General features: G+C 47.1%; 1 protein-coding gene across 2 annotated transcripts in view; it reads left to right on the top strand.

Moving 5' to 3' along the window:
* Pax8 (paired box 8) overlaps positions 1–27,412 on the top strand; it is a 59,137-nt gene that overhangs the window by 8,970 nt on the left and 22,755 nt on the right. For both annotated transcript variants that reach the window (XM_057755034.1, XM_057755033.1), the window contains exons 3-4: positions 24,245–24,410; positions 26,573–26,770. In XM_057755034.1, coding sequence (XP_057611017.1) covers positions 24,245–24,410; positions 26,573–26,770 — 364 coding nt within the window. The remainder of the gene's footprint in view (positions 1–24,244; positions 24,411–26,572; positions 26,771–27,412) is intronic.

The raw sequence follows: 27,412 nt of genomic DNA, 5'->3' as shown, positions 1-27,412 counted from the left end.
TATTCAAAAGAAATTAATATCCTCAACATGGCACATAGTGGCTACTTTTTTTTCTTTTTTCTTTTTTTATTTCTTCCTTTCTTTCTTTTCCACTTTTTTAAAATAGAGACTTTAGAAGAGGTGGCATACACCTTCAGTCCCAGCACTCAGGAGGCAGAGGTAGGCAACTCTCTGTGAGTTCAAGGCTAACCTGGTCTACTGGGCAAGTTCCAGGACAGGTGGGATTGCACAGAGAAATCCTATTTTGAAAAACAAAAATAAATAAATAAATAAATAAATGAAAATATAAATAAAAAATGAAAAAGAGATGTAAAGTATTGGAGGACTTTAGGTTGGAATCCAGAACATTCTAGGACAGCGGTTCTCAATCTGTGAATCATGATCCCTTTGACAAACCTCTGTCTCCAAAAATACGTACATTACAATTCATAACAGTAGCAAATTATAGGTACAAAGTATCAACAAACATAATTTTATGGTTGGGGGTCACCACAACATGAGGAACTGTATTAAAGGGTCTCAGCCTTAGGAAGGCTGAGAACCACTGCGCTAGGGTCTTGATGGAATCTTCCTGGGAGTCCTGTGCCTTGGCAATTATGCTGTGTGTGGGGCTAAGACAGGACACGCAAACATTTGCCTTGGAGACTTGTTTTTAATACAGACCCAAACCACTTAGTTTTTAGAAATTAAAAGTCACCATTTTTCTGCTTTCTCCCCTTTTCTCCCCACCTCCCTCACTGTCCACCTCTGTCTTCTGTTTTGCCGCTTTGCGTAATAGTGATCCAGTTTGAGCCGGATGGCGAACCCTGGTTGACATTTAAGTCTTAGGAACTGAGCGCCAGTTGCTGACTTCAGCTTGGCGTCATGCCTTCATTCAAATATTCACTTGTTCTTGAGAAGCCTCAAAATGGAGGTGGCAATTGTGGGTGACTGTCCACACCCCCAGATCCATCGTATGATGGACATCCAATTCTGAGGCTGAGATGGGAGTGAGGAGGAGGGAAGCATCTGGAATCCGAGAGCCAGCCGTCTATTTCAACTTAACTATCTTACATGGACTGCCACCTACCATGTTCAGGGCACCATGCCAGCGATGGTGGCATCTGTGGCTTTCATTATGAAGACAGTTAGAGGTACCTACTCAGGGCAGGGAAACGGATTCTTGTGAATCCCTTTAAAGGGAACAAACCCATAGAACCAGGAGGGGGAATAAGCAGACAAAACAGCTCAGGGGCAGGGCAAGAACAAACACTGACAAACAGGTCAATCAGGAGCACTGGGAAGCTCAGGCCATTTATCCGGAACAGCCACAAGAGAGCCGCCATATCATCACTGCTGACAGATAAACCTCCTGTGGCCATCTGGGGTCTGGTGGATTCCTGACGCACTCTGCTCCAGAAAGCTTAGCCTGGGAGCCTGGATGGGACCAGCAGGCTCCAGGGAAGCTTACACTGGAGTCTCATCTCCATATGGCTGAATATCTCAAAACGAGACAGAATTATAGGTGTCAGCATCATGAACAGATGCCCACTTCTGCAGAGCTAAAATGCTAGGCTCCACCAGCTGGAAGGGGGTCCTTTGCCTGGGACTACCTGAGGCTCCGCAGCACATCCTGCCCAGGCTGCTCTTTGAATCCATCCCTCTTCAAGTTGTTCTCTGCATCACGCAGCGTAGACACAATTGTTCTTTCATTCGAACACTGACTCTGTTCTTGAAAAGTCTAGAAATGGAGGTGGCAGTTGAGGGTGACTCCTCCAGACTCACAAGCCCATCTTATTGATGGGCATCTGTTGCCAACCATCGCTGGTATCTGCAAACCTCTGATTGTTATTTTGCCGACTATTTTTCTGTGACCGTCAATCTGTCCCACACAGATAGCATCCATCTTGAGTCCAGAGAATCTAAGTTTCCCTTTAATAAAGGATAAAAGGGTGTGACTAAAAAGCTGGCCTCATTGATGCTCTTCCCAACTGCTAGTACTGGGTGTTTAGGAGGTCTTCATCTTGGCAATCAACTGTGACCCGCTTATTGCCCATATCTGAGCTATCTTCAGCAGACCACCACCTCTGGTAAAGCTTTCGATGATTCCTTCTTCTCCCCCAGTTCCCCCACGAAACCCTGGTGCTGTGTTTTAGGGCTGGTTGTGGTCTACTTTGCACAGGGGGTATTTATCTTTGTGGCTCCTACATTCTAGGCTTGAGCTATCTGAGGGTCTGTCAGGCCACTCACACACACACTGCAAGAACTGCATAGGATTTAATGACACTAAACAGCTCCAGAAGCCTTAAGGTCAAGGGGAGTCCCAGATGTCGCAACGGGAGACCGAGGGTGTGCACACTTGGATTCGGGTCCTACAGTCTTTGTGGCAGATCGGGAACCTCTTCTCCAAAACCAGAGCTCTCTCAAGTGACCTTGTGGTACACCCTAAGGTGTGGTGAGGGTGGAATGGAGGCTCTAAGATAAAAGAGTGTTGTCTGTGGCCTGTTCTGTGTGAGCAGGAGTTAGGAAATGGAAGGAAAGGGCCTCCCTCCCAGACTGAAGTCCAGTGAGAGCTGCTGGGGTACACAGTCACCTAGGTGCACACATATTAACACACACATATTAACACAGAGATACACACACACACACACACACACACACACACACACACGTCTGGTACTCACACCTAATGGACACACATATACAACCAGACCAAGAACTAGAGAGGGGTATAAAGGCGTACAAGCCACTTTCTTGTGGGCTCACACAAGGGCACAGCCATTTCTGAGAATGAGGGAGAGAGTGGCTACTTACATTTTATAGTCTGGGCACCTGAGCTTGGTCCCCCAGCTCGAATACACACACTCATATACACACCATATAGGCTGGCAGATATAAGTTTACACACAGACATGCACTACTACTTTCTTACACACATAAACACACTGGGAGTAGGACTTTATGCGGCTTAGGAACCGCCCAGTGAATACAGGTGATAAAGGGACAGAGAAGTCCCTCTGTTCTCAGAGACCCCAGGAGACTCAGCTGTGCAGTGACAGGTGTGACTGATGTTCCGGTTGAACCTGTGGTTGTAAGGAGATGATAATAGTTGGAATGGGGAAGGAGAGTCCAAGCTACCCATGGCTTCTGCTCTATACTGTGGGTGCATTGGTGCATGGGGAAAGAGCCCGTACCACCTTGGTTTTGTAGCTTATGACTTCAGATCCGAATAAAGGAATATGGTTTATCCAGTCATGTCCTAATACCCTGACCACCAGTCCCTTGCAAAGTTAGAGAACATGGATGGTCATGGAGGTTCAGTAGACACTCTGGGTTCGACATTATTTTTGTCAGCTGCGGCTCAGGGACAAGTGGCCATTTGGTAGTAGCCACCTCTAACATCCCTAGCTCCCTGGGGCTCTTGATGGATCTTTCCTGATCTGGATAAAGTCACTACTGGCAATTTCCGAAGGACTTATTCTTTGTAGAATCCGGCTTTTTTTGTAACCCAAGGATGAAGCAATGAGCACACGTTGTCCAGGCAGGAACCCCTGTTCTGAAGAGGCCATCATCTCTAAGGTTCTGCTCTGGTATAGAATTCTGGAGCAGCTCTTCCCCTTGGGGCCCTTTGGCATCTGTCCCAAGTCTACTGCGCAGGTACATCCAAGCTTGTTCAGGTGTTTATTGAACAAAACCTGAAAGGGAACGGGGAAAGTTAACAAGTCTCAGGAGCACATGAGAGCAAGATTGTTGAAAAAGCCACAGAGTCGTGTTTGTGATTGTTGCCGGCAATATGATTTATTCGGAGAACAAGTAGTTATTGCTTTCGTAAGTCTGTGATTCTCAGGCAGCGTTCTCTTGTAGGTGAGCAGAGGTGCACAGCCATACAACAGAGCCCAAAGTGCCAGCAGGGAACAGTGCATTTGTAGACAAAATCCCTTCCAGTTGAAGGTGTAAGTTTTTTCTACTTACGAACTTCTATGTCTGTTCTTTGGCACCCAGGATCTAGGATCGAATTCAGCTGTCCTGTCAAGCTCACTGCTTCAAGATGTTTATTGCAGAACAATCTCTGGTCCTGACCAACTACATGTCAGAATAGCTGGTATTGGTGCAAAGGGGAGCGTGTCTGGTGTCCACACAGAGGTTATACCTCTCCAGTTGCATGAAATCATGAGACCCACATGCCTCTCTTCACCAGAAAGCATCTCTGGGACTCATTCTGATTTTTCCTAACAATGCCCTTTTCTTTCTGGGTACATGGCATAGTTCGTACATGTTGGTGACTTAAGTGGCTGAGGTGCTTTGGAATGGCAAGGCGGCCCCTGGAGCAGGGCCTTGCATTACTCAGCTGTGCTGGCATGTGCCCGCTCACCCATTACATCTGTGCAAGTTCCTGTGGTCTCATTGTCTCAGCTCCCTGGTAAACTCCTGGTGTTGTTTCCTGTTGTCGTGATAAACTATCCCGACCAAAGCAGTTTAAAGGAGAAAGGGTTTGCTGGGTTCACAACTTCCGTTGCAGGGAAGTTAAGGCATCGATCGGACCCTTGAAGCTGTCAGTCACCTTACACCCACAGTCCGGAGCAACGAGCAATGAGTTAATGCATGCCTGCTAGCATTCAGCCTGCATTCTCCCCTTATACAATCCAGAATCCAGGGAATGCTGCCAATCATGTTGGGTGGGTGTTCCTACCTCAATTAATGTAATTAATAAACCTGAACCCTTTCCCAAAGACAAATCCACAAGCTGGACTAACCTAGACAATCCCTTGTTGATACCCTCTTTCCAGATGATTTTAGATTGTGTCAAGTTGACAGTTGAAGCTAATCGTCACAACACCTAGGGCCAGGAGGTATCTCCTTGAGATTTCCTCTGAAGGTCTTGTCATCCCAGAAGAGTCCCTCCCAGAAACCCGTAGATGTCATAGTTTCTTTTGTCTCCCTCTGGAGTGCACACACATCTTGGTCCACTCTGGGAAGACTCCTAGTCCCCGATCTCCATTCTCCCTGGAGAGCCTCTTACTGGCCCATTTCTCTGCCTCGTAGATGCTTAGTCAGTACCCTGTGTCTCAAAGGTTGGGTTCCAGCTTGTGTAGAAACATCTCCATACCTCTTCGCTCTCTGGCTCTGACACCTTATTCCCTCTGCATTGCTTCCTTTGCTGCCCAGAGCTCGCTCTGTAAATCCATCCGCAGGGCCTTTTGGTATTTAATTCCATTGCCCAAATCTTCTCTGTGTGCCCTTACTGATTATATATAATCCCAGGCCATGCAAGGCCAAGGTTTTAATTCTAAATTATTTTAAGCAGGATTACCATTAAACCATTAATTTAAATAAGTAAACACCTACTAGGTCCTTCAACATAGTAGGCAAGGAGAAACTGGCACTTGGTGGGCTGGGATAAAGCTACTGAAGGGGATAGCAGCAATCGTAGCAGGATTCCTTCTCTCCAGAATCCAGCCTCCTGGTCCCCGAAGGTGAAGGCTTGAGGACCGAGAGTCTGAGGGCTGCCCCAGGCAGTATCCCCAAGACTGGACACCTTCGCCATCATGCTGACATTCCAGAGATAGAAAAGCAAAGTGGACTTTTATCTACAGCCAAAGAAAGAAGACTTCAGTCCACACGGACACAAAATGCTGAGCAAGGGGGAGAAGTCACAGGCTAAACTGTGACTTGTGGGTGTAGCCGAGGGAGGGCCAATGGTGAAGTAGCCCAAGGTAGTCCAAGCAGAGGTGGGGGATTCTAGGGTGTGTGTCCTTGTGAAGGAGCTGACAATGGGAAGATGAACGATCGGAGAGGGCACAGAGCAGTCACGGAGATTTAACAAAGCCAGGCCGGGACATTTGTTCTATTCTGCCATCGCCGAGTCTGCTTACAGAACATTTGACCGGCCTCTTCAGAAAACTTCCATCCTTGCCTGGCTGACTTCACATTTCTGTGTTTGGCACTTCTCATGTACCTACCCGCCCACCCCTGCTCTCTTGCCAGAGTCTTTTAGATGTTGTGATGTTTTTATTAAGGGAGCAGCTGTGGCAGGACGTTTGGATAGCTAGATTATTCACATTATCAAAATGTTTTGGTTTCTCTCCTCTCCTGGAATCATTCCAGAAAAACTTAGCCTGGTGATTTTCCAGAATTATCTTGGATCCTTGCTTGTACTTCCTTTTAATGCATTTATTAACAGATTTTTTTTGGGGGGGTCAACTGCTAGTTGCTAGTGTAGGATCTGAGACACTCCCTTCCATCTGCCCACTGTATTTCCTGGGATTTCTCTATGCAAACCCGTGTCTCAGCAAACTCGTCATTGTTTCCAACACACATACACACGTATATTCCCACTTCCAGACCTTTGCTGATAAGATGACAGCCCCCTGGTCATGTCCCTCTTCCCATAATTTAACAACTCCTTGCTCAAGATCCACCGCTTTCAATGAGACTGTCAGATACCCCAAAACTTTAGTGACTGTCCTGTCTTGTCTGTCTTCCTCTTCCATCTGCTCCTTTCCCCTCTCCAGCACTCAGCTTCCATTACCAACAGATGCTCTTTAGCTTTTTGATTGTGGTGTCCTGTCTCTGAGTTAGATGAAAGTAAAAACCCTTCCGAACCTTTCAATTGCCCAGCACATAGTATAGAGTCCTACGTGGAGTGAGGACCCTGTGAATGTCTGTGTGGATGATTTCCACTTAATTCCCCAATAACATGTCTTATTGTTTTATTAACTGACTGAAGGTTTTCCAGTGTGAAGCATACCTGATTCTTTCCACATGATACGATGTAATTATTTTTCAATTTGTTTTTTATAATAAATGACAACCAGGAGACTGAGGAGAAAGGACTGCAGCCCTCTGGAGAAATTGCTGCGGCTCCCAAGGCCTGAGCGGCCCCACTGGCCCTCCATCCCTGCTCAGGAGAGGTCAAACGCAGCGCAGCATAGCTAGGTTGGACTACAAAGACGGCTCTAAGTTGCAAACAGGGGCAGTTCTGACCCAGGGGCCTACCTGGTGGACACAGGCTGTCAGCAGGGTGGTTGGTTAGATTACAGACAAGCACTCCTATGAGGATAGGGGATTTCTAGATTCTTGTTGGCTAAAACTCAAACGATAGCCAATACCTGGCATGTAGGTATGTAGTCAAGTACTTAACAAGAATTTGCTGATTCAAAGAAGCAGCTTCCTCTTTCCTTCCTCCCCTTTTCTAGTCCTCCTCATTTTCCTTTTCCACTTCTCCCTTTCTTTCCCTCTTCTTCCCTTTCTCCCTTTCTCTGCCTCTTTTCCTTCACCACCTCCAACTCTATTCTTCGCCCTGACAGGGATTAGTTCAGTAGATCACCGCTACAGTGTGCAAGTTGGTTTGACCATACAGATTCGTGTGTTAGAGGCTTAGTCTCTGTCATGGTTAAATTTCATAGTCAACTCAACTGACTTTAGAATTCTCGTGAAAATACACCTCTGAGACTATATGGGTTTTTCCAGAAAGATTTACCTGAAGAAGGAAGATCCACCCCAACTGGGGATGGCACCATTCCATAGGCTGGGGTTCAGGACCGAACAAAAAGAAGAAAGCAAGTTGAACACCTCTGCTTCCTGACTGTGGACTCATTATGAGCAGATACCTCATATTCCTGCCACGCCCACAATCCCAAGTGTAATGGTGTCAGGCAGTGATGGGGACCACTGGAGACAGAACCTAAGAACAGAACTTACTTAGCTCATGGGTGCACCTCCATACTTATCTCAGGGACATGGGTTTCAGGAATGGGTTGGCTATATAACAGCTGGTACAACTTGAGGCTACTCCGTGAGTTTGGCATCTTCTCTATGTACTCTAGCAGGGACCCTGTCTAACACAGAGCAAGAGAAGAGATGTATGCTGGGACTTTGCTGTGCCAATTCACTTATGTTCTTCTATGGGGAAAAACTCCCACTACAAGATGGAAGGATCAAGAATAAGGACCAGGTGGTGTCTTGACAGGGAGACCATGATGCCAGGAGATGTGGGTGTGATGTCTAAACGGTTTTTTCCCAGAGTCTTGCTTAAACTTGCTGGACTAGAGGGCCCTTTAGAGCGAAGCTAGGACACAGCCAAATGCCTCAGAGTATTCTACAGGGGCCTTCCCACCCACTGTGTTCATTTCAGAGTTAAAACACCATTGAGGAGGCTGGACAGATGACTTGGCAGTGAGGAGAACTAGCTCCCAGAGGACACAGGTTCAATTCCCAGCATCTGTATGGTGGCTTACAACCTTGTGAAACTCCAGTTCCAAGAGATATGAATGACACCCTCTTCTAGCCTCTGCAGTCACCAGGCGTACCACAAGATGCACAGACATACATTAGGCAAAACACATCTATAATCCCAGCACTTGGGAGGCCAAGACAAGAGGATCGGGAGGTCAAGGCCAGCCTGGGTCACGTAGCAAGACATACATCTACGGAAACACAGCTGAAACAAAAAACGAGAACAGAACAAAACAAAAGCCTGCCTGTTTGTATGTTAGTTTGCTAGGGCCGTGCTAACAGAAGAGACGAACAAGATGGCGCAAACACCATACATGTCTTAGCGCACAGTTCTGGAGGCCAGGAGCTTCAAGTCAGGATGTTACCAGAGTTGCTTCCTTCTTCCTTCCTAGTTTCCAGTGTGCTGGCCATCTCTGGTGTCCCTTGTCTCACAGCAGCATAGCTTCAGTCTACACACGGTCTCCCCATCTGCCTATTCCTGTGTCCTATTTATACTGCTGTGTATGGCATGATCATCGCAGATGAACACCCATCCTAATGATCTAGCTGCAAAAATTCTGTTTCCAAATAAAATTACATGATGAAACATTGAGGGTTAGGACACATATGAATTTGATGAGCAGGGCACCGTTCAGCTCATAACGTGTAAGTACCATGTGCCGGAGTTTTGCTCAGCACCCCCTCCCTAACCCTGACTTTACCAGTAGCTTGTGACAACTAGCTTTTTTTTTTTTTTTTCTGTCAGACCCGCTGTTAGAGCAGCCTATGCATGCAAGAATACATGTCCCCCACAGACTTTTGGTCACAGCAGCCCACTCCACCACCACAGAGGTTACATAGGTGCCCTTGTGAGCCTCTGTGCACTGTTCTATCTTCTTACATTAGCCTCAGGGCCACCCTGTAGGGGGCTCAACCTTAGCTTTTTCTTCCTCTCTGGAGGCTTATAACCTTAGCCCCTGAGCCCAAGGATAGCCGTGGAGCACTAGGCCTCCAGGATCATACGCTCTGCAGAAATCTAGGCTCGGATTCATGTGGCCACAAGTCCTGTAGACACCTCCATGCTTCCTGGGTTTCCTCCTCTGAAGCCGTACCCTGTAGGTTGTACCTGTTCATCTCTGTCCCCTCTCACTTTCTTCAGTAACCTTGAGTGTGGCCTTAAAGCAACCGACCCCCTTTGTTGTGGTGTCAAGTTCTAGGTTAGTGGCTATCATAGTTCTTGCAGTGGTTTGAAAGAAAATGGCCCTCAAAGGGAGCGGTGCTATTAGGAGGTGTGGCCTTTTTGGAGGAAATGTGTCACTGTGGGGGTGGACTTTGATGCTTTTTTTGCTCACACTTCCCTCATTGTGACAGTCAGTTGACTTCCTGTTGCCTCTGAGTCAAGATGTAGAACTCTCAGCTCCAGCACCACATCTGCCTTCACGCTACCCTGCTCCCCACCATGAGGATAACAAATTGAACCTCTGAAATTGTAAGAAAGCCCCCCCTCAATTAAATGTTTATACTTATAAGAGTTGCTGTGGTCATGGGGTCTCTTCACAGCAATAGAAACCCTAACTAAGACAGTTTTGGAAACCCCAGATGGGAAAATTTGTTGAAGATTTTGCTTGGTATGTTGTACTCAGAAGGCAGGTCTTTATGTGTTCCTCCATGTGCAGCTCAGGGTGATCAGACCTCCCAGCGTCCTGCCCTGAGGGATTCAACTCCCATCTTCCTTCCTCTCTCGTCCCTCTCCATTTCTCCCCCCCCCACATATATGCATACAGTCTTTCTAGTTGTGTCTGATTCTAATTCTAGCCAAAGCCTACCCTGTTCTCCTCTCTAGGTTGTCAGTCATAACTTATCTTAGTTAAGATCTGAAAGGCAAAGAAACCTAGAGCTGGAAAGAAACAGAGAGATGATTTATTTTTTTTTTCTCTTTTCTTTTTTTTTGTTTTTCGAGACAGGGTTTCTCTGTGGTTTTGGAGCCTGTCCTGGAACTAGCTCTTGTAGACCAGGCTGGTCTCAAACTCACAGGGATCCGCCTGCCTCTGCCTCTCAAGTGCTGGGATTAAAGGCGTGCGCCACCACCGCCCGGCGAGAGATGATTTATTACAAAGAGGAAAGTGTTAACCTGTCCTGGAACTAGTTCTTGTAGACCAGGCTGGCCTTGAACTCACAGAGGTCCACCTGCCTCTGCCTCCCAAGTGCTAGGATTAAAGGCGTACGCCACCACCACCCAGCTAACACTTTCCTCTTTGTAATAAATCATCTCTCGCCGGGCTGTGGTGGCGCACGCCTTTAATCCCAGCACTTGAGAGGCAGAGGCAGGTGGAACCCTGTGAGTTCAAGGCCAGCCTGGTCTACAAGAACTAGTTCCAGGACAGGCTTGATAGCTACAGTGAGACCCTGTCTTGAAAAAACAAAACCAAACAAACAAACAAACAAAAAAAAAAAAAAAAGGAGGAAAGCGTATCTTTTTCTCCTTTGTGATTCTGTTAAATTTAAGACTCCTCATTTATCCGGTCTCTTAGTCACTGTAGTTACCCCAACTACAGTTGTGTTTCTTTCTTGTTCCTCCCTCTCCTCCACCCCTCCCCCATCCTGTCATTCTCTCCCTCCCATTCTCATGGCTTTTTCTGTCCCCACTAGGGTTTTGTTTTTGTTTTTTTTTTCTTTTTTTTTTTTTGCCACCTCTCTATTTGCCTCCTTCCCCATCTCAAAGTGACTTTTAAATGTGTGTTCCTTAAACTCAAGTCTATAGCCTTGTAGCGGAGCGCCAGAACCTAGGGTCCTAGGAGTCCATGATAACATAGCTTGACTTGTTAACCATGCGCTAGCCCCTTACACAGATGCACACACTGACCCCTCTGTGGTGTACACATGTCACCTGTGGGGATTCTACAGGACTGCTTGGGGGACGGAAGGTGACGATTCATGGGGTCCACAGTGATATCAAAGCTGTAAGGTTGGTAACATAGCAAAGGTCATTAATGTGTATGTGTCTCAAGGGCAAGCCCCTCATCATCAGAAGTCATCTTAACACGTTACAGGTCTCCTAGAATACTATCAGAGAGCAACACTCATTGAATAGAAATCTAGCTGAATTTTTTTAAATTAAACTGCTTAACTATCAACCCATTTCCTTAAAGAAGCCCAACATTATAATAGTCACTAGCCTCTGAACCCAGGGGAGTCTGGGGTGACTTGTGAGGAATCTGGAAGTGTATACTCCACAGGTGTCCTCACCTGCTCTGAATTGCAGAGCGCTGGCTCCCGCTGTGTAGCTCAGAGATGTCCACCACTGCCCAGGTGGGTCGTTGGTACCCGGAACCCACAGGCCTCCGGAAGCTCACGGGGAGGAGCCGGAAGAAAGACCTCTAGCACACCTTCCAGGACTCTGGGAGGCTCCTGGTGGCAAGTTCATGTTTAATGGGCTAATTAATGATTTAGGTTCCTGGTAACTTATGCTCTACAGCATGGCTACAAACCCTAAGCCGTCACCAGAGACTCTTCCTACAGACCCAGGGTCAGGGACATCATACCAAAATCTCCTCTTTGAACTCTACGAGGTGGAAAGTACCTGGCTTCCCTAGGGAGTCTGGCGAGCAGTCAGGGGTTAGGAGGACTCGCCCCCCAGAACAGAGCCTACACAACCAGAGGAGGTGCGGCAGCTGTCTCTGAGGCTCTCCGTTTCCAGAGCCTGAGGAGTGAGGTCCACAGACAAGGCCGGCGAGGCGAGACCATTAGTGAACCTCGCTCCTGGGAGGCCTCTCTCGTTGGGTACATGGAAGCCAGAGGGCAGGGTGTAGATCAGCTACTCCCAGAGTCGTAGACACAGAGGCCTCTGCGTCTTTAGGAAGGTGAAGTACTGCGCCTATTGTTCAAGAAATTGCCAAATCTCAGTCATAGGGAGAAAGTTGCCCATCTGCCGCTTAGCCTGCTAGTAAAATACATAGGAAAAAGGCAAGCTGGAAGAAGCCTTCAGAAATCTCTGGGAGAGTCCTGAAGTTCATCCTACCTAGGACAAACCAGAGCATAGCAGCTTTCAGGCTCAAGGCCGCCCTGGGACCCAGGTACCTGCTGCCGCCCGGCCCCTGTGCTCTGGAAACGACAGACTGGCCTTAGGAAAATACCTGCTGTCAAGATCAGCAGCACTTTCCCCAGGAAGCTTAGAGGCTTGTTGACATTTACAGCAGTCCCATCCTTGGAAATACAAACACTGGGGTTCCTTTTTGGGAGAGAGGTGACAGGGTTAATCTAAGGGCTGGGGGAGGCAGAGAGACAAAGGCCTTGAAACCACGGTGAAGCCAACCAGATTAATAAGAGGAAGGGGGGGTGGGTGGTAGACCATTAGGAAGACAAAGAGAAAATCATGCTGGAGCAATAGAAAGGGAAATCTAATATCAACTAGGGAAAAATAAATGGAGATTAGGGCAAACAAATTAGCTTTAATGGGTTCAATGCTAATACAAGAATAACAGCGGAGCTGTGAAAGCCTTTGAGGGGAAGACGGGATAAAGAACCTGGGCAGTCAAGCAGGCAGGGAGATTATGCAGGGAAAGGGGGTGGCCGAAGGAGTCAGGGGAGGGAGAGAGAGAGGGGAGACAGAGGTGGAGGAGTACAAGGGAGGCCTCGAAGGGGCCAGTGACAGTAGGTCAGAGGGACGATAACACTGGGTACCAACAGTAAAGGAACTGGAAGGGACTGAGGATGGGGGCCAAGCCACAGGCGGAAAGGCAGAAGAAAAGAGGTGGGGACAGACTTAAACAGGGCGGAGGAGAATAAACCCATACGGAAGCGTAGGGGACAGAAAAGAATTGGATATTTTTTTTTCCCTTCTCACTGGAAAAAGTCAAATAGTGACATCCTATACGCCAATCATCTGATCAGTGAAGACCTGGAAAGGATTTTAAAGTGGACTTTGGAAGCACACACGTTGGAAAGGTGGTGCCGAAGACCTATTCGCTCTTAGGGAGGGTCTGACTCTACATGGAATGACCAAGGTGGCAGGAACCATGAAATGCAGAGAGTATTTGCTTAGATCGAGGCTCAATTCTGCCCTCTGGCAATGGGCAGCCTTGGGCAATCTATCTACCATCTCTGTTCCTCACCCTGTTGTATGTAAAACGGAGGCAGTGTGCTTTCCACTTCAAGGGCCATTGTGCGAATCAAATGGAAAACGCACTTAGACGATTGTGCACGGCTCAGGAAGGAGCGGGTTTCTCAGTGCTGCCTGCCGTCTTGATTCCTAAGCACTAACTAACCCAGGAAAGGGGCTGAATATAGAACACGGCCCGCCTCCCTTCTTCCTTCTCTTTTCTCCTTTTTAAGGGACGATATTGGTAAGATACGCGTCAAGTTTGGTTCTTTTTCAGCCATAGCCCAACCCAAAGAAAAGCTCTTCATTCACCCTTTGTGTCTCTCCTTCAGCACCTGTACAACCTCTTCATACCTGAGCACTGAAAATGAAAAAATTGAGCTAAGCCTTCTTAGTGCCCCCACCCTCTGGTCTAATCCAAGCCAGGGCATCTTCCCCTGCCTTCTAAAGGAATCCATCTAACCCTACTCGGAGATACTCTTTGGTTTGGCTGAGCTTCAGACTGTAGGAGACCCAGGGTCACTGTCGCTTCTCCCCACTGCTTTAAAGCTTGTAGAGGAGCAGAACCGGGCAGATCCAAGGCAGGCTTCCAAAAGAATGCCCAGGAGTCAATGAGTAACCACCTAGTCATGCACTTCAGGAGGAAAGGGAGCTCTGGCCTTATTCTTGACCCCCAAAGCATCCAGAGCCAAGGTTGTCTCATCACAAAGGATTCTGAAATAATGAGAACAGAAAACAACCCGGGCAAGAGGGGCAAATGTGGTGGTGGTGGTGGTGGGGATCAGCTACTTGCTGAGGTGTGAAGTAAATTGAAACCACTAGAGAAAGAACCAGCCAGAAAATCATACCCTCAAAACATGGATATCAAAACAGACACAGGAATGGCAAACCTTTGTGGATGTCTTACTGAGTTCAGGTTCAAACAACCTACTTAAGCAGAAGAAAATGAAGTCCCTGCCAAGGTGAAGTGTGGGTTTTCTGGTCTCTGTTCCACACAGCTTCAGAGAATAAAAACCAGTGACTATTTGAACCCCATCCAGGAATCATTGCTGAAATACATGATGGGAAGCTGCTTCTTGGTGGCCATGTCCATGATGGACTGCTAACTCGGCCAGCTGGTGGGTAGCAGACAGCTGGAGGCCTTCCTTCTTGTTCTAGGTGGTTGTTGGCAGCATTGGTACAGCAGTATCTGCTGATCTAGATTCCAGATGGCTGAGAGCCAATCGCATGCCTCCAGCAGCATCTGGGCAAACCATCACACTGCAGCTCCAAGCCCCGGGATGGAGCTGGAACTCCCTTCAAGCACCTAGATTTTGACATTAGCTTTTCCCTTTGTGTCCTCCCGCCCAGGGACAGTGGCTGCTTCCTATGATTGCACATCTGTTATTCAACATGTTTGGAGCAGAAGTATTTCATATTTCAGACCTTTCTAGATTTGGGAGAATTGATGTGTGTGTGTGTGTGTGTGTGTATGCATAGACACAGACACACACACACAGTCTTGAGGACGAGACCCAACTCTCATCATGCCATCGTGACATTCGCTTATGTTTTCTAAAATATTTATTTATTATGTATACAATATCACTTATGTTTTCTATACTCCTTATACATATAACCCAAAGGCCATTCTGTGTGAGGTTTCCACGCACCTGTGTTTTCGCTCACGCCCTTCAGAGAAGTCAGGTCGGGAACATGTAGCTTGTTGGTACTAAAGAAGTTTGTGATCTTTGAAAACATCTTGTACTTTGGGAAATTTGGATTAGGGATGATTGACCTGCATTTCGGAGATACTTCGGTTCTTTCTTTGTGCTTGTGTATCCCTTGACACCCAGGGAATTCTGTTAAAAACCCCTCTGCTGGAATTCCTAGGAACAGGTGTCTGTCTTCTGACCATACTCTGAAGGATGCTACCAGAAGAAATCAGGGGAAACCAGGTACTGGGACTGGATTGTCCTTGCCCTTGTCATTGTCCTTGAAGGCAGTGGTGAGCTCCTAGGCAACGTGATGTGGGGATGTTTCTTTTCTTTGTTACTGACTAAACTGTGATGGGCACAAAGCAGCACTTCCCACACAGGCATGAGACAAACATTTCTCCACAGCAGGTATCTGAGTTCTCAGGAAAGGTAACTTCCACCGCTAATCTACTGTCTCCTTGGCTTGGGCTGTGACTCGGGGACTTTCTCCCCAACAGAGCTGTAAATCACACACGGCCAGAGCTGGGTGGTCACTTCACCATTCTTCATGGAACCTTTGCAACCAGAGTTAAAAATAAAAAGCTCCTTAAAGAGGCATTTTAAGACCCACACTGGTGCAAAGTTGCAATAGCACTTCTTTCTCCTCAGCCTCCACTAGAACATGCAGCCACACCTTTCCATAAAGCTGGCTCCTCACAAAAGTCTGGACCAAGAAGGGCTCATACACTTAGTGTGAGCATCAGAGGCTTGGTGTTAGAGCCAGAAGAAAGAATGCTGCATTCACTGCCTAGGTCCTCAGAAACAATGAAAACCTCACTTTTCCCAGGCTGTGATGTGTGGAGCTCCTTCTTCAAATACTTATATACAGTCTGTGGGAAACAGAATTCTGTTGAAAGCAAAGTCTGTGCAGTCTTTTCTAAACCTCCTTTGGCTCTGCCTTCTTCCCTCCTTTTCTTTGTTCTTCCTTGCTTCCCTTCACTTTTTCTTTTTCCTTCTTCCATGTTCCTTCCTTCCAATGATGAATTAAACAAGCATGGCATGGTATCACTGTGTACTAAATATTATTCAGTAATAATAATAAATAATAATAAAGCATCCTTCAAGAAGCAGTCAGTCTATGCAGCAGGCACAGTCAGTAACGGGGCACTTACAGTTTGATAAATGTAGTACCAGAGGTTGGCCCTGGCTCCTTTAACAGAAAAGACCAGAGGAAGCAGGCAGAAAAGACACAGAGGACTTCCTGTAGAAAGGTAACTCTTAATATATAAATGAAATCAATCAGGAGAAAGTAAGGCATTAGAACTCCAGGCATGGCAGATGGCATGAATGAAGACTCAGGGCAGGACTTAGGTACTATGACAAAAATAGTAAGCAATTATGTATACTAGGACATTGATTTTAAGGCTTAGACAGGTGGGTAATGAGTCATGGGAGAAGAGAAAGGTCATGGTGGGTCTTGTTTGCCGAATTTAGAAGCTTGGCATTACCATGATGGAAAGGACGCCATGTGTTTTCTTTAAACATTCTTAAATGTGCGAGTGGTACACGCAGACATGAACATGGGAGTGGTACGTGCAGACACAAACATGTACATGCAGACATGAACATGGGAGTGGTACATGCAGACACAAACATGTACATGCAGACATGAACATGGGAGTGGTATATGCAGACATGAACATGGGAGTGGAACACACAAACATGAACATGGGAGTGGTACACTCAGACATGAACATTGGAGTGGTACACGCAGGCATGAACCTGGGAATGATACTTGCAGACGTGGGTTGGGATGTACTGATTTCCAGCTGTGTAACTAGGAGTTGTATGGGAAAGGGAGGCGGGAGACAGGTGAGCCCAGGTTCCACTCCTGCCTGTGTGGATTATGTTTCATCTATGAGGATTTTTTCCTTGATCATCTTGAAATGATTCCATCTCTCGTTCCCCCTTCATTATTCTTTAATTCTGCATCCGTTGTGTCCTCGTGTGCATCTTACATATAAATCAAACATTTGTCTGTGTGTTTATTTAGCAAATGAATAACTCTTCTTAGACTCTCTGTCTCTGGACTACATGTTCCATGAAGGTAGGGATCGATTTTATGTTCTCACTTCAGTGGAAATGTTTGGTTTGTCATAGTGCATAAGACAATGTCAAATACGTGGGTCTTTGAATGCTGAAGGCAGCTAGAAGATATTGGTATAAATATTTGCGGATAGAAATGATGTAGTCTGGTGAGTATTCTGTATGGGAGAATGGAAGAGGCTCAAAGCAGTTGGCTGATTCATATGGGATATATTTATTTAATACATTACATAATTTAACAATAAACTTTTAACAGAAATACTTTTGATTGCATTTGGCTTTCAGTCCGGTAACAGATGAAGGTCATTTTTCACTTATATAACTATGCAAAGATACTTGGATCATCCCATACACCCTTCTCATTCAAATTTTTTCTGACTGTGAACGTTTCCCTCATCATTTTTAAACAAGTTCCTCAAAAAAAAAAATCATGATGGATGCTGCATTTTTTGATGAACACTATGCAATAAATGTAAGGAATGCTAGGAAAACATCCAAACAGAGGCTCAACCTAGTCTGTCAACAAAAAGTGAAGTCCTCGAGGACAGTGACTCGAGGTAAACAGGAGCTGATGAGACAAAAGGAGAAGACAGAGGTTCTGAGTGGAGGAAATGGCAGATGCAAAGGCCCAAAGGCAACACCAGCACCGACAGTAGCCAAAGACCAGCAGGAAACTCCAGCAGAAAACAGCACGTGATGCAGCCGAAGGGGCAGGGGTAGCACAGGGCTGTAGTCATCGGCCCAGATGGCCCGGGGCGATGGCAGCTGCAGGGGTGGTGGCGATAATTTATTACTTAAGAGCTTTCTCATAGGAAGCTGAACACAAAGGGGAAGGGGTGCTCCTTGGTACTCACAGTGCTATGTAAAGACGGATTATAGGTAAAACCCTAAGAATGGGCTGAAGTGAAGCTCTGCAGAGTGAGAACAGCACTGAGGTTTGAGAGATGTTGTGGAAAGAGAAAACACGGATGTACCGCAATGGGGAGAGTGACAAGCTTACACTGTTCATATAAGGAACCAGGAGGTTGACACGGGAGCCTCTCGAAGAGGGAGAGTCTACCCACACGTCATGAAGTGTTTGAGCACATACCAGGCATGAGGCTTGAGAGAGAGCTGACCCCCATAAGGGAAGGGAGGAAATGGGGGAGCCAAAAAGGCAAGTAGGATTACTTCTTAAGGCATTTGGGTTGAAAAGAACGGGAACAGAGTTTCCCAGTCAAGGATAGAATTTTCAGGTAGGGGCTAGAGAGAGCACATAGATGATAGATTTCGTTTTATTTGTAGATCCAGACTATGAACCTAGTAGACAGTGAGTAGTTAATTTTTTTCCAGGAGAGGGTTTCTCTGTAGCTTTGGAGCCTGTCCTGGAACTAGTTCTTGTAGACCAGGTTGGCCTCGAACTCACGAAGATCCGTCTGCCTCTGCCTCCCAAGTGTTGGGATTAAAGACGTGCGCTACCACCACCTGACAAAATGTATTTTTTTTAAGTAGGACAATAAGTTATAGAGTCAGTTTCAAGAGCATTTGAAGTGTGAGCAGTCTATGAGAAATGAATGAGAAAGGTAAAGAGTAGCCTTACTTAGCCACTGCCTCTCTTCTCTAACTTCCCTTAGGAGGACAAATTGCAGGCCCAGAGACAGACACCAAAGATCAGGCAGGGAGATGGGGCAGAGTGGATGCATGTCCTTCCCAGCAGGACAGCTCATTGTCTCTAAACACAAGGATCTGATGTGCGCATAACCTTATGATCTGAAGTGATCTGGTGTACCGGCTTGGTACTAGAACACTTTCCTTAGGTACAGTTTGAGTCCTTGGATTTTTTTTATTCCATAAAGGTATAAAGCCAAGAGGGAGAGGTTGGGAGGTTGGAGCCATTGCAGACCTGTAAGCCAGTGTCCTGGGGAAGGGCAACACCAGACTGAGAACATCAGAGATTCATTAGTATCAGCAAGGCTTATTCTTCATGGAAGGGAAGTAGCATGGTTTGAAGGGTACCCCAAGGCAGCCTCTGCATCTCTTACGGTACAGCCTTGCCAAGGGTTCAAACATCTGCCTACCTTGACTCTCTTTGGAGCTACAGAAAAAAATCCCCAGACAGTAAAACCAGTTTTTTTTTACAGCACGGCACATTGAGCTATTGTTATTTTGGGGCATAGCTCTAAGGAATCAAGATGATAAAAAGAAAAACAGTACTGTAAAATGAAGTTTGAGGGTCCCACAAGAGGGACCCCGAGTCGGGCACTATGTAAACAAAGCCTTGGCTTCTTCCTTTGAGGAATTCATAAAGAAATCAAACAGATAAAGCAGTTGGTCAGAAGTCAGTGATATGATGATGGGTGAGGGTGCAAAAGATTGGGGGTGCAGGGAAGGTGTGCTCCTCTTTTATGTGTTCAGCATCAGTTCATGCAATGCGAGCTTCAAGCGGTCTCTGTCTCATTCTCCCATCCTTGCTTCTCAGAGCCTTTTAAGTAGATAAGAAATCACCAGTGTCCTTGGACCTTCTGAAATGGTCATTTCCCCTCAAAGGTTGCTCTATAGCAAACGTCACCTAAAGCTTTAGAGCCTGCCAATCAAGCTAACTCCTCTCTGATCAGGGAAACTTGCATTTCCCTATCTGAAGACCTCCATACTCATGAGTTTTCTTATATCCAGTCAAGCTTCCTCCTACACATCCCCCTCTCCCCACTCATAGACCTCTAGACATACAAAAGGACTTTGCTTAGGATGCTTTAAACCTCCTCCTGACTTCTGCTTTCCTCCACTCAGCCTCTGGACCAACCAGGGAGCTCCTACTTAACCACTGGCTTCCGACCTTAAGGCCCACCTGCCCATAAAGTACAAAGCAGCATGAAAGGAGCTTAGTTACAGTGGACATCAGCCCCTCACTGAGGGCAGGAAGGAAGCTTGCACCCACCTCTGGGCATTTGGCCGTGAATCACCTAGCGAAGTCCACTCCCCCACACCGGACACAGAAAATACAAAGGCCCTTCCATAACAGAACTCAGTTCAAAACCTCAACCCATAGAGGCCACCTTCATAGGCAACCGGTTGGCTCTTCCCAATCTTTCTTTTATGCATAATATATAGAGGTGGTAAATGGCATTCTACTTGGTCAAAGCAACAGGACTTCATGCAAGAAACCTTTTCCTACTTCCTATGGTCATTTTGTTTGTTTGTTTTCTAGGCGTTCCTTTGATTCCTCTCTGGTTGCCTGTGTGCTCCTCCAAGGGACTTCTATCTTAACATGGAGGTTCCAAATTAATCTGATTGTGCCCCCTGAAAGGGATTTAAACATTCATGTCTTGTTCAAGGTTACACATACAGGGCTCTGTACTTGAGTCGCCATTGACATTTTGCTAATATGTGTTGAATTGAAACAAAAGGCATTAAATACACGTAATGATTACGATTCTTGGGGAAAGGTTGGAGAAGGAGAAGATATGATCTTGTTTGTTTTGTCAGCCATTGCCCAATGTCCAGCCTAAACCAGTGGTCCCACAGTATCAGCACTTGCAGTCTGGAAGCTTCTTAGAAACACACTTTTTAAAAAGTTTTATTAATTCTTTGAGAATTTCCTGCAACGAATCTTGATCAGATTCATCTGATTCCCCCAACTCTGGCCAGATCATCCCTCACCTCCCTATCCACCCAAACCCCATTTCATGTGTGTGTGTGCACGCGCATGCGTGTGTGCATGCATGTATGTGGTGTGCGTGTGTGTATGTGTGTACACACGCTCATCAATTCACTTGGGTCCAGTTTGTGTTGGCCGACTACTCCTGGGAGTGGAACCAGCTGTCATACCATTGAAGAGCTAACTTTCCCTTTCCTGTCGGCAGTCAAATACCAGTAGATGCCCAGCCAGGGTTGGGACTTCTTGTTCTCTTTCCCTTGTCCATGTTGGGCTTTTGTCTGGCTGGAGTTTGTGTGGGTCTTGTGAATGATGTCATCATCCAGGTGAGTTCCTATGTGCAGCTGCTCGGCTCTGTCCAGGAAGTCATCCACCACCTCTGTCTCACAGTCTGTCCCCTCCCCGTTCTGCTTAGATCATTGAACCTTGAGGGGAGGGTATTATATACATGTCCCATTCTAGATTGAACACTCCAAAGTAACACATTCTCTTCACAGTGAACAGTTGTGGGTCTCCGACAAATACAAATTCTTGGTTCTACCCTAAACCAACTGATTTAAAAACTTAAGGTTGTCCTCAATGGGTTTTTCTTCAATAAACCCTCTTGTGTCTCTGGTGTGTGTTTCAATTGAAGAACCTAAGTGTTAGGGCCAAGCCAGGGTGGTAGCATTCACCCATGTTGATGTTATAATGAAAACATTTATATTTCTATCAAGGCTTTCAGCTAAAGAAATGCTTCTCTACCATCACCCCACGTTCCCATTGCAGTGACCAGCAAACATAGTGAGAAATCCTGCTAACCTCCATTTCATACCAAAGTTACAAACAACCAAATCTACTCAAATGATATGACCAAAACATACAGAGTCAAAGCAGAAATCTGACTCAAGCCCTTCCTCAATAAAATAACTCCCCAGAGAAGTCACAGTTCAGGGGGCCCGAGATGTGGCTGGTTGCTGTGCAGTGAACTTCAGTATGGTCCTGAGGATGTGGGTTTCCAGGATTCTGCTTCAGTCCTTAGGATAATTTAGGGTATAGTTCGTGCTATGTCTATTGGAGAACCACATGAGTAGATTGTGCTTTTTGTTTTGTTTTCAGGCAAAATGCTCAACTTGTGACACCCCTCTCTATATGAAATCTGACTTCCAGAGAGATAGAGAGAGAGAGATTCTAGTGCAAAGATCTATGCCTTATGCAGTAAAAATTCTGGAACATGGGGACAAAGTAGTCCTGCCTACAGTCTTGTACACTTGGATAGCTGTCTGATGTGCCCTGGTGTTTGGTGTCTAGGCCCCAAGGGGTCAAAAGGCAATGAGGGCCCATTTCTCTACTAAGGGCAGCATAGCCAGTGAGAGGTCAGGGGAAGAAGTTCAAGAGCAGACAAGAACCACATTGTCCATCGCCTGGGCTGGACTGAAAGTCCCCAAGACGTTGTCCAACTCATGTAAAAGTATTCACTGGGGCAGGTACCCTAGAATAGGACAGACAGAAGCTGTACCTGGAAGATGGACCGCCATGTCCCTCATGCTTGGTGTGCAGCCAGTGCGGTTTTCCTCTTGATTTAATGCCCTGGACAGAGGCTTTTGACCTTGTTTGTTTGTTTGTTTTAAGGAAAATTATCTGTTCTGTTGAAGACATTATGAGTCCCTGGGGAGAAATTGGGAGGCTGTTTCGAATGTGCTAAGTCAGTGGGTGATAATGGGCACAGTGTGCTCAGCAAAGACACTTCCTACCCTTGTCCATACATATGGTTAACTGGTCACACTGGCCTGGCACCAACTTTCCCTTCTTACCGGCTGACTCGCTATGACTCTCCGTACAATACTGGCTGCTTTGCAGTCAGCTTCAGGGAGTCCTGAGCATTTGGGCTCAGTCCATTCTGCTCTACCAACCTCTGGAGTCCTTAGACCTTCCCATGCTAAGCTAGATCACGAGATCCAGTCCTTGGTGTGAAAAGACGCTAGTTATGCCTAGGCAATGACACTGTCATCCTAAGGTTGCAGAGACAGGGTCAGCTCCAGCTGTCAATCAAGGACCCATACAGCAGCAGCAAGGGTTGGAGTCCTAAGCTTTGTTTGGATCCTGGCTGTTCTTCACATAAGCTGAGTCATTCAAGTCAAGCCACTGAAATGCTCTTTGTGGTCTTCTGGAAACTGGACTTCTCAGCTCTGAAACTAACCCACTGTGTATCGTAGAGTTGAAAGTATCACAAATCTCACAGACTCCTACCCTTTCAACCTCAGAACCTTTGCTTGTACTATTCCCGTGGCTCAGACAGGATCTCCTTTCTCTCATCTAACACTTCTTCGTCATGAGTCTCAGCTTGAACTTTTCTAAGAGCTCCTCTGTGCATCTCTGACTGAGTCTACCGATTCAGTAATTACCTCTCTGAGCAGGAGATTCCAGGGAAGGTCATGAGGTATGCTGATTAGCTGGTCTAGGCTTCTACTGTAATAAGCCCCGTCAGGTGGGTGCAAGTATGCAGATGGCTGTATTCACCTTGGGGCTTCAGGACCTGCTAAAGCACCTGTCACGCACTAGGCATTCAGTAGACGGCTCTGACTAGCTATGTATGATCAGAATGAAGTATAGACTCAGTCTAGAGGGGAGAGGTCAATCAGGGAAGCAGCTAAGGCTTGGCTTGCCATGTACTTACTCTACTGCCTCCACCCCAGCCTGACACGGGGATACTGGATTCACGGGATGTCTCCTAGTGAGGTCTCCGTTTGCTGTTTTTAGTTCTCTGACCTGTCAAAGAGAGAAGAAAACTTGGGGTTGCTCAGGCGAGACAGCCAGACAGGGCCTAGATCCTTCTGACCTGCCTCAGCCAGATACTCTCTCCTGCACTTCTTTTGTGTTCTTGTTACAAAATATGGCTCTATAGCTGGGCGAGGGGGGCTCACACCTTTAATCCCAGCACTTGGGCGGCAGAGGTAGCAGGATCTCTGTGAGTTGGAGGCCAGCCTGGTCTATGGAGTGAGTTCCAGGACAGCTAGGGCTACACAGAGAAACTGTGTCGTAAAAAACTAAGGGGGTGGGGGAAGGTTCTGCAGTTTAAGAGGCGTAAGACAAAGGGAAAGACAGCTCGTTTCATCCTGCGCCTTCATTTTAATAAAAAGAAAAGGATCTTCAGGGGGAGGAGAGATATTTTCTCCAGTGTCACTCAGTGAACAGCCTGACCCCTTCCCTCCTTTCGTGTCTGTGGATGAAGAAGAATGGGGGAAAGAGAACACTGACAGTACTTGACGTAAAGGGATGGGCTCTGGAGGACACGGAGCAGATCTAAAGGGTCACCAGACAAGAGATGTGCTCCTTTTGTATCCTCACATGTCAGATGGGGTGAGCTGCTTATACTATTTGTGCCAGCCTTTCCAGGAGGTGTGTTTCTCAGCAAGGTGGGGCTCACGTAGAGAGAGCTGGGGGAACTGACCGTGGAGTGCCCGGACATGGTCACACGCAGTACTCATACCCACGGCTATTTCTCACCCAACATTTAGCGCCTGGTTCTGACAATTGTCCCTGACAATCCTGTCTTTTCAGGCCACGGAGGGCTGAATCAGTTAGGAGGGGCCTTTGTGAATGGCAGGCCTCTGCCGGAAGTTGTCCGTCAACGCATTGTGGACCTGGCCCACCAGGGTGTGAGGCCCTGTGATATCTCGCGCCAGCTCCGTGTCAGCCATGGCTGTGTCAGCAAGATCCTTGGCAGGTAAGCACGAGATTGACCACACATGGCCTTTCCCCTCAAGCCTTGCCTCCTCTGGCCAACCTCAGCACTGCAGACCCACGTACCATGAGATCTTTCAAGACACAACTTTTAGAGAGTCTGTCAGAGAAGCCATGAGAGCGCTTGATAAAATTCACAGCCCAGCCCTACTGAAGTCAGCCTCTTGGCTAGGCCTGTGCCTTTTTTTTTTTTTTTTTTTTTTTGGTTTTTCGAGACAGGGTTTCTCTGTAGCTTTGGTACCTGTCCCGGAACTAGCTCTTATAGACCAGGCTGGCCTCAACTCCCAGAGATCCACCTGCCTCTGCCTCCTGAGTGCTGGGATTGAAGGTGTGTGCCACCACTGCCAGGCCGGCCTGTGGCTTTTGTAAGTTGTCAAGGAAGCACAAAGCTCAGAAATAGGGAGGAATGAAAAGCATTGATCTGTAAGGCTCCACGTGGTCGCTCTCAGCCCTGACTGTGCCAAGGAACTCTAAAGCCTCACAATAAATAAGAAGGTCATGGTCTGAACTCCAGCACAGACAATAGGAGGGAACAGACTCATTTATGTATATCCGTAATACCTCACTCACGTGATTCTAATTCTTTCAGTTAGGGCTGAGAACCACATGGCTCAGATTCAGCAGGACAAGGACTATCAAAGCCTGTGACCCTTGCATCAGAAATATCCTTAAGTAGAGAATTTGGAAATTCCAAAGTCCCACGTCCTGTTCACCTTACTCCCTAACCCGTCACACACTGACCCTATGTAGATTTAAGGCAAGCTCTGCTTCAAGGAAGTAAAGGGGCTGGGCTAATGGACCATAGAGAGCCTTGGCTCTATGCCTGAAATTATTAGAGGGGAAGAGAGAGGCCTTATTTTTATGGCCCAAGGAGAGAGTATTAGTCAAATGATTGCAGAGTCCCAGAGAGGAGACGAGCTCTGAATGGCGATGACAATGGTGTTTATAAAGACCATTTTATTCATTGGCAGAAGAGACCAAAGGCCACAGTAGACCAGAGGGCATCCAGATCAAGCCACGAATGTATCAGCCAGCTAGTTGGGAGGTAAATAGGTTCTGGAGGAGGAGGAGGTTCATCTTCGGGGGCTGAATCAGGCCAGAGATTTCAAGTGAGGCTGGACTTTAGAGTCTGGCAGAAGCAGCTTCAACATGAACCATGGAACCTGGTAGAAAACCAGAGGGCAAAGGGTGAGGGGACAGATCAGACTTGGACAAGACACAGGTACCCAGAAAGAAAGTAGAGGGGTCAGGGACTCCAGCTGACTTCCCTGGGTGAGGCCAGGAGAGCAAAGGAGGAGAATTAATAATGCTAAGAGAAGATGGATGGGAGAAAAGAAACTCTGCAGGCTTGTGACTTCCAGTCTCTTCCCTTCCCTTCCCTTCCCTTCCCTTCCCTTCCCTTCCCTTCCCTTCCCTTCCCTTCCCTTCCCTTCCCTTCCCTTCCCTTCCCTTCCCTTCCCTTCTCTTTCTCTCTTCCTTTCTTCTTTCTTTCTTCCTTTCTTGTTTCGAGATAGGGTTTCTCTGTGAAACAGTCCTGGCTATCCTAGAACTCACTCTGGGCCAGGTGGTGGTGGCGCACGCCTTTAATCCCAGCACTCTGGAAGCAGAGACAGGTGGATCTCTGTGAGTTCAAGGCCAGCCTGTTCAACAGAGGTAGTTCCAAGACAGACTCCAAAGCTACAGTGAAACTCTGTCTCAAAAAAAAAAAAAAAAAAAAACCCAGAAAAAGGGAACTCACTCTGTAGACCAGGTTGCCCTTGACCTCACAGAGATCTGCCTGTCTCTGCCTCCCAAGTGCTGGGATTAAAGGCCTGCGCCACCACTGCCTGGACCCAGTGTCCTTTCTTGCAAGGGAGATCTTTGTATGCTTCCTGATGCTGGCCAGAGGAAGAAGACAGAGAACCCAAGGTGAAGTCTTTGCAGAGGGGTCTTGCTTTGGTAGCAGCATAAATCTATCCACACAAGTGAAGTGGATTGTGGGAGAGAAATCCAGTGTTGGGCTGAACAGGGGTTGGTGGAGGGGCCTGTCTCACTCCCACACCTCTCTTGGGGAGATCCAGAGGGGTCAGAAGTGCTGGCCAGGTTCCTATTTAAAGGCCCCACCTGCTTATCGGGTAATTTTGGGGGGGTTCTCTATTGGAGTAGGTACTACGAGACTGGCAGCATCCGGCCTGGAGTGATAGGGGGCTCCAAACCCAAGGTGGCCACCCCCAAGGTGGTGGAGAAGATCGGGGACTACAAGCGGCAGAACCCTACCATGTTCGCCTGGGAGATCCGGGACCGGCTCCTGGCAGAAGGCGTTTGTGACAATGACACTGTGCCCAGTGTCAGCTCCATCAACAGGTGAGAGAGGGCAGCTTCCGGCGCCCTCCTAGACCCCAAGGTTCTGGAAGATTCCTCAAGAGACGTGAATGGCCTGGGTAGAGTAGGAGTTTTGGAAGAGGCTTCACTTTGAGGAATCAGGGAGGAGCTCCCGGGCCTGGCACATGTCACCTCTCCCAGCCCTCTCTTGCTCATGCTGTGGAGCCTCCCTCTGTCCCCACACTATGTTGTGCTGTATCTTCCTTCCTTCCTTAAACACCCTATCCTTTTACTGTATGGAAGGAGCTTCTTGAGTAGATCCCTTTCTGTCCCTCATTGGAGTACTTGGGCACTTGGTCACTTTTTCAATCATTTGCTCCCTGCCTCCGTCCTTCATGTACTCACTCATTTGTTCACACATAATTCATTCATTTATTCCGTATTAGTTCCCAGGACGTAAAATCCCTGTCCTTGTGAGGCTTACAATCTAATGGGAACACAGACACAGAGTACCCAAAATGACAGTGCAGAAATGCAGCTACTTGTCCTGCAGGGGCTATTAGCCTGACGTCATGTGGGATAGCCTATGGTAACTTGTTTTCGGGAAATCGTGAAGGTCTTCCCCTAAGTAAGAAGCTGGGAGTGGGATTTAACTAGGTGGAAAATGTGGCCAGGCAAACACCA

This window comes from Chionomys nivalis, chromosome 22 (assembly GCF_950005125.1).
Source record: "Chionomys nivalis chromosome 22, mChiNiv1.1, whole genome shotgun sequence".
NCBI lineage: Eukaryota > Metazoa > Chordata > Mammalia > Rodentia > Cricetidae > Chionomys > Chionomys nivalis.
Note: the sequence above shows the minus strand (reverse complement) of the source record. Positions and strands in the feature narration are given on the sequence as shown.